This window comes from Buceros rhinoceros, unplaced genomic scaffold (assembly GCF_000710305.1).
Source record: "Buceros rhinoceros silvestris isolate BGI_N320 unplaced genomic scaffold, ASM71030v1 scaffold14383, whole genome shotgun sequence".
NCBI classification, from domain to species: Eukaryota; Metazoa; Chordata; class Aves; order Bucerotiformes; family Bucerotidae; genus Buceros; species Buceros rhinoceros.
Genome location: NW_010401909.1, coordinates 29,589 through 37,123, shown reverse-complemented (window position 1 = coordinate 37,123; position 7,535 = coordinate 29,589). Strand labels below are relative to the sequence as shown.

Genomic DNA, 7,535 nt, shown 5'->3' with positions numbered 1-7,535 from the left:
GGGGCGGGAATCATCTTTTGGTTTGGAATCCATGTTTTACAAGAACGCCGAGCAGTGGACGGGGCCGGTTTGGTACTGGTTTAGCAAAGCAGTGTCCTTAGTCAACATAAAAATGACCTGAGAAATGTTACATACCTCACGACAGTTCATCTGGAATTCGTATGTACAGAGTAGAAACAGCCGCCGCGATGCGCACACACACGACACGGACACAGCGGGCAGGCGGGACCTGGGGCCTGGTACCCGGCTGCGTCCCGGCCCCTGCCCGGGGCAGACGCGAGCTCAGTCAGACAGATTACATTTCTCAGATTAGTTCTTTGCATTGTGTATTAATTGTACCAGTGCAATAACATTGTCAAAAAAGGAGGAGCTGCTCCAGGGGAGTCCGAGACCCTGGGTCAGGTTCAGAAAAGGGTGGTTTAAACTTTTTTTTTTTTTTAGCGAGGTACACATTAAGCAGAGCTCTGTGTTAAGGGGATGGCAGTGGAAGGCATGCTCGGCTCAGCCTCTTTCTCCTCCACAGCTTTGTCTGCTGGCTCCAGCTGGTCGCCGCTCTTTATGCTTTCCTGGAGCTGCTGGCGTCGCTGCACCTCTGCTTTAAGGTTCTCCAAGTCTTTTTGGCTGAAGGGGAGACCAGGAAGGGGAGCAAACATTAGACCGGCGCTAGGAATGGTGCGAAGCGCGAGGGCAAGGTGGTGACCAACAGAACGGGCAACGCTCCTCGCACTTGCCCACCTCCTGCCAGGGGCCAGCAATGCCTGAGCCAAGTCAGGTGCTCGAGTGCCATTTGCTCTGGCACCAGGATGTCACCCATCAGCGGCCACTGGGAAAGGGCAGAGTTCAGCCTGCTGGAGCAGCTGCTTCTGGAGAATTTTTACCATCAGTGATTATTCAGAGCCTTCAGAGAGTACAGTCTCAGCTCATCCTTTTCAACCACCCCCCAATCAAATTTGCAACTAAATGGGAAAAAAAGAAAAAGTGCTGCTGTTTGGAGTGGTCTTAAAGATGGTGGTGATGATAATCAGAGCTCAAATTAAGATCTGAGCTGATGTTCTTTGTAAACAAACCCTGTGGAGCTGGGGAAGAAATACCTCCAAGATGTGCTTGAAGCACCTGCCCTGCTGAGCGGCCCCGGCTGCAGAATTGCTGGCGCGGCTGTTCCCAGCCCAGCACCGCTCACGTCATCCCCTCTGGGCAGAGACCAGGGGCTGTGCTCAGCTACCTCCTGCTCTGCAAAGAGCTGAACAGAAGAGTCCCTTCGCTGCTGGGCTGAGAACAGGCGCTGAGGGGAGAGGGCGGCTCTCGGCTGCCTGCAGAGAGCCCCACGGGCATGTCGCACGGTGGCCCTGCCCACTGCTGCATCCCTTCTCCAGCACAGAGTCCTTCAGCCTCACAGAGTGGCCTGGGGCTCCCAAGACCAGACAGCTGCCACCAGAGCCCTGACACTTCACCGAGTGTTCCTCCAACCAGGAGCCTTTTCAGTGCCACTGAGGAGTGCCCAGCATCCCTCTGCAAGTGTGCAGAGTGCCCTCAAGGACCCCTCACCTTCAAAAGGGTGTTTTCTGCGGAAGTGACACTTCCTGCCGTTATTCTGCCCAGTGCTGCCCAAGGAGAGGTACCCGAGGTCACGGGAACCGCCACAGTCTGGGTCAGCAGCTCTCGATGCAAAGGGAAGTGCTGGGTTTATGTGATCTCAGGAACAAAGGTAATAAAACAGACCCCTCATTTCTAAAGGTACACCACGGCGAGGCATCACTCTACCTTAGTGGAATGAAGAGAATTCCATTGATAATGTTGAGCTGCTCCAGGACACTGGCCATACTGGGAGCTGTGAACTATGGCAGAAGACGGGGAGGGAAAAAAAGTAAAAACCAATCAATCAATCAATCAGCTTTAAAAGTCAAAACCTCTAAGCAAGTCCAGACACCATTTACCAGAAACACGTCAGTCTCTCATGACACACTAATAGCTGGGAGCTGGCACAGTTAGTATTTTCTACCTCTTCGTACCCGTAAGCTGAAAAGCAGCATCTCGAGGTGCCCAGCCAGTCCCTGTGGCCACGTCCCCTCTGAGCTCCATGGGACATCAGTTAAATGTGGTGGAGGTGACAGTTTAGAATGTGTGCCTTCGTTTTTTTTCTCCTTCCAGTGTTGTAACAAGGGTAAGACTCTTTATTACTGCTTTATGGGTTGGAGTCTCTTGGCTGGACACTGTTTCCTGGACTGGACCATTGACTCTTGATTCAAGGTCCTTGTGCTCACAGGACTCTGCATAAACTCCTCAATTCTGCACCCAGTTCTCAGGGAGAAGAAAACCAGCATGGCCCTGCTCTGCCCCTTCCACTGGCAGGGACTCGCTGCAGCAGGAGCCTCTTCCCCAGCCCACTGGCTCACAACCCTCTGGCAGCGGCAGGTGCTTAGTGCAGCAGGGAGAGCACCCATCGCCCAAGGTCGTGCACCCTCCTCTCGGTAACACCACGATGGGCTGCGTGATCTGCCAGGTGCACAGGCAGATAAGAGCAGCTGGGTTTGGCCCGTGAGGCCAACTGCTCCCACTCTGCGTAGAGGGGGGGAGGCCCCCACGCTCCGCTCTGCTGCCCTGCCTCCCCGCACCACAGAGTCCTTGGAAGGAGAACAAAGCACCTGGTGAAAGATGACGGCATTCTTCAGGATGAGGAAACTGAAGTACTTTTGGATTGAGCAACCTGCCCGTGGCTGGTGAGTCAGCAGAGGGACAGGTTTGCACGTAGGTGTCCTGGTGTCCCAGGTGAGCTGCCCAGTGTATCCCTACTGACTTCCCTGGGTGCCCTGTGACACAGGCGCTGTGCTCAACAGCTCAGCGCAGGAGAAAGAGGGGACAGGTGCTCCCCTTTGCGGGGACCTCCTGCCCCTGAAGGGTCTGTGACTGGCACCACTGGCACCACCTCCTGCGCAGGCATCGTCTGCTCACATCTGCCCCCTGCTCACGTGTCCCTCGGGAGCAGCTCAACACGAATCTCTGCCTTGGCACCCAGCACCCTCCCCTGCTCTCATCGCATAGAGGTTACCTTGAGCGGCATGATGTTTGCGTTGGAGCCGTTCTTGTAGATCTCGTTCATTGTGCGTTGAAGAGCGACTGCCTGCTGAGTCAGGTATTTCAAGTACTCGGAGCTCTCTTTGGTCTTTTCGTGGTGTTCTCCAAGCTAATCAGAAACGGGGAAAAAAAACCAACAAGGTTCGACATTACAGACCAGAACAGGACCCAAACCTGGGTGCACTCCTAGTCTCTGCTGGCACAACATCCTTACAGAAACTCATCAGAGCTAGATTTCACCTGCCTTGGCGCTCAGAAGAAAAACAGAAAGGATTCCTTTAGGAGCCTTATTATCAACATTACGCATTTCCGTCAAGTAGGAGCACGTCTGCGAGCGGCATCCCCTCCACCAGGCTGTGCCTTCAGCCAGTGAGACGGCACTGAATCACCGGTACAGACGTGTTTGGACAGACCCCAGGCTGGGGCACAAGTTTCACTGAGGATCAGCAAGGGCTGCGAGCGGGAGAAGGTTCTGCCCTCGAGACAGCTCAACTACAAGACTAGTTTGGATGCAGTATTTAAGAGACAGGTGGTGCAGAAAGGAGGAAAAACAGACCAGCTACTTCAGTGTCCTGCCGGAATGTGGGGCCATGTCACCAGCAGAAGCTTCTGTCCAGCGACAGGGGCAGAGCAAGGACAAACTCACTCTTCAAAGACTTTTGGCATCGAAGCGGTTGGTTATTGTATAAGGCAGCAATTCAGCCCCATCCCTGGAAAGAGGAGGCCCTGGTGTCCACTCGGAGCTGTTGGGAGAAAAGGCCTCCCCGGACCCCAAGCTGCAGCCCTGTTCTGCAGCGGTGCCGGTCATTTTTGGCAGGAAGGTGACAGGACACGGTCAGCAGCGTGCACGCTCATTACCTGGTTTTTGTAGATGGTGTAGCCTTCCTTCTCATGCTGCAGCGCTGACCGGAACTCCGCCTTGCTCTCGTACACTCGGGCTACCAAGTGGTGGCTGAGGGAAGGACAAGGGTTTAGAGGTGTCTTCAGGAGTAAGAAACGCTCCTGCACTGCAGCGAGCATAACAACGCTTCTGGCCAGAAGTCTTAACACCAGTCAGAGAGGGGGCAGACACTGGACTTTGAACACAGCACCCGAGAGTCTCTTGTCCCCACCCGCTCCGGGGACTGATAGCAGCACTCATCTGGGCTGGGGTTTTGTGGGAAGTTTTGTGGAAGTTTTGGCTGGGAAGTGACCTAGAGAACAGAGGACTGAACCAGGCACTTTTTGCTCCTGCTCCCAGGAAGGCGGAAGGCCACAGTGCTGAACTGTGCAGAGGCAGCACCTCCACGGAGCAGCTTGGGGCTACATTTGGTAGCTGGAGGAAGAAGCAGCCGTAAGCCCTTCCCCTTCAAAGGGGGTCTTTTTGTTTCTTGGAAAGCAAACATATAAATTACTTGATTATTCACAGCCAAAAGTAAACAAATCTCCCAGCCCTGAAACCACCAGCAAAGCAGTGGCAGAGCTGGGCCCCAAGTCACCAGGGCTCCGTCCAGTTGGGAGACGGACGTGGCTTGGGCTTGGCTTCCTTAGAGTTTCTGGAAGGAAAAAAGGTTTCTGGTTTTGGCAGCATTCCTCTGCAGGAGGTGGTGAATCTCATCCAGCATCCCAGTGCTACCGAGGGAAGGCAGGATGCTTTCTGCAGAATGCAGATCCACCAGCTGCTGGGAAACCAGTCAGGCTCTTGCGGGTGCTTAACAAGATTTATTTCCACCCCGGCGAAGAGCAGATGGGTTGCAGTGTGGCAGCAGTAATTAGGAGCGAGCCACTGCTTGGCTGACAGGGAGCCAGTTCTGCCTTCAAGGACAGTCCACACAGCGCTGAGAGCAGATCCTAAAGGTGCCGACCACTTAGAACTCCCTTGGAAACACGAGGAAGGTGCTCGATATTTTATTCAAACACAAGGCTTTACAGTAAAGGACAAAAGCAAATGATATGCTTCTCAAAGATAGCTCCCTCAGGGCTGGAACAATTAAATACAAGCATTTACGTATCGTCCCAGCCTCCCCGTATAATTACAGCAGCCCCGCTCTCCAGCTTCACTTGCTGCATACATCTTTCTACTGAGACTCCACAAGGACCAGCGTCCTCTGACAGATTTTTGGGGCAACCTGCAGTACAGCAGGTCCCCCACTTAACTTTAAGAACACGGGATCTCTGTCTTTCATTGGATGACGCACCAAGACCTTGACTCATGCAGCCCAGCAGTCCCAACAATTTAACAGGACACAGCTGGGCACAACCGGACCAGATCCCTCCTGCGTGAGCACACAGTGAATGTACCGGTACGGTGAACCCAGCCCAGCACCCTGCCTCACCTTAGTGCAACTTTCAGAGACTTGGAGCCGTGATACTTGGAGCTGATGGCCAGCGCATTCTCCAGGAACCGGAGGGACAGGTCGTACTCCATAACCCCGTGGAGCACCAGGCCAATGTTGTTCTGCAGAGAGAAGTCAAGCAGGCCTTCAGCGAGCAAGTTCAAACTGCGCATTTGTGGCTTTGCAAATACCAAGATCACACAGGTATTTCACTGCAGAAAAGGCTGCAGCAGCCACAAGTCCCAGGCGGGTACCCCTATAGCATGTAACACACGACAGGAGACCCTCCTCCCCCTCAGGAGCTCAGCCCAAACAAGCCAGACAAGGAACTCCATACATTTTATGCAACAAGAACAGGCTGAATTAAGGAATTTACCCAAGGACTGCAGGCACTCAAACCCACATCTCCCGTGTCCCAGCCACAGGACACTGCCCTGCCCGCCTGATCAAACTCCCTTTTTCCCTCCAGCCAGCAGTGACCCGGGGAGGGAGGAGCGGTGCCTCAACGTGTGTTGTCAACAGCCAGCACTGTGGCCATTCGGAAGGCCAGGAGGTGTCTTGGAGAGGAGGAATGTGCAGACTAAAAGATTACTTACATCTAAGAGTGCCATTTCTGGGTGATCCTCCCCAAATACCAACAGCATGAGGTAGCGTGCGCGGTACAGCAGGTTCAGCGCTGTGGAGAGCTGGCTGTTTGCGAAGCAGTACAGAGCCAGATGCATCTGCAACAAAAAAAGTACCCCAGGGTCAATGGTTTTGACAGTGCTGCAAAGCAAACTGATCTCTCCTTTTCACTCCTCTCAGCTGCACACAAATAAAAAGGTTTGTCTCTCTGGTTAGAAGGAATTTCCACCACTTGGAAAGGTCCAAGTCTGCTGGTTGACGTTCACCTCCGCTGTGGTATCACACGAGACACAGCACTGAGGAAGATGATGTGCTTCCTTTCAGTTTCTCTTACTCGCCTCAAGGAGTATTTCAAAACTGACCTGGATGTGTATGATATTTGGATTGTGCTTTCGGGGGGGATTCGTTCTCCCTGCGTTTGACATAAGCGCAGGACAAAGCCCAGCAGAACTAACGAATATAAACAAGCATTCAGCAGACAACCCCCCCAAATTCTAAACTAAGCAGGACAAACACTGACCACGCAGGACACTTATAACACTAATACTTGGGTATTTGGTTTACAAAATCGTAAAATACGAAACTTCTGAGGAAAGTGGAGGATTGTGGGAAGAACACTGCAGAAGCGGGGAGAACTGCAACTGCCTTCTAGATGCAGACAGGAATTCAGGCTCACAGCCTCCAGGTGGACACACGAGACGCGGCTGCTCCCCCAGCAGCCTGTACTCACGTATTCTTGAATGGTGTTGGGATGTTCGATACCCAGGACCCTCTCGCTCATTAGCACCGCTTTCTGCTGATTGCTTAAGGCCTGAACAGAACACAAGACCCAAGAGCAAGTCACGCCGTGCCATGTGCTTGAGCAAACAAGCCTGGGGAAGGAATGAGAGGACCGATCAGACCCTGCCCAAGCCCTCGCTTACCTCTGAATAATCCCCCATGATGTAGTTGAGACGAGCGAGCAGCCTCAGGCAGGCACAGATTTCCACATGCATAGCACCATACACATTGTTGAACAGGTTTAAGGCTTCGTTGATGAGCTCACAGCCCTCCTTCAAGAAACCTGCAAAAAGAGACAGTCACGTACGAACGGGTGTTGAATCAGGGTGGGTGCTGCTGGAGAATGCGCTGCCGCGAAGCGGGGGATGCAGCCACAGGTCACTGCCTCGTGGGAGGGCTGAAACCTGGCAGGAGGGCACTGCTGCTCTGCATCCACCCTTGCTCATCGCGTGGTTCGGATGGTCTTGGAGACCGTGATTCTCCACTAGACTGGGGTGGGGCACACTGGTGGAGGGCAGTGGGCCGTGCCACACATACCCTGCTCTTCCTTTCATCAGCAGCCGCCCCAGAGGCAGAGGCATGGAGGGTCTGTACCTTGCTGAACCTTTGCTTGCCCGCTCTGGAAGAAGTGGAAAGCGTCCGAGGCTTTGGGGTTTACGTGCTTCACTACAGGGAAGATGTTGAGAATATCCTCTTCTGTGAAGGTGGGCTTGTGCCTGTTGTCAAAGTTGTACTCTTTCAGCA

General features: G+C 53.5%; 1 protein-coding gene across 2 annotated transcripts in view; it reads right to left on the bottom strand.

Moving 5' to 3' along the window:
- Positions 1-60: 60 nt before the first annotated feature.
- Positions 61-7,535, bottom strand: part of CLUH (clustered mitochondria (cluA/CLU1) homolog) — a 30,537-nt gene continuing 23,062 nt past the window's right edge. For both annotated transcript variants that reach the window (XM_010132453.1, XM_010132452.1), the window contains exons 19-27: positions 7,386-7,535; positions 6,935-7,074; positions 6,742-6,822; positions 5,984-6,109; positions 5,388-5,509; positions 3,931-4,024; positions 3,047-3,181; positions 1,762-1,835; positions 61-621 (exon numbers count right to left, since the gene is read on the bottom strand). In XM_010132453.1, the coding sequence (XP_010130755.1) occupies positions 453-621; positions 1,762-1,835; positions 3,047-3,181; positions 3,931-4,024; positions 5,388-5,509; positions 5,984-6,109; positions 6,742-6,822; positions 6,935-7,074; positions 7,386-7,535 (1,091 nt within the window). In that variant the 3' untranslated portion in view covers positions 61-452. The remainder of the gene's footprint in view (positions 622-1,761; positions 1,836-3,046; positions 3,182-3,930; positions 4,025-5,387; positions 5,510-5,983; positions 6,110-6,741; positions 6,823-6,934; positions 7,075-7,385) is intronic.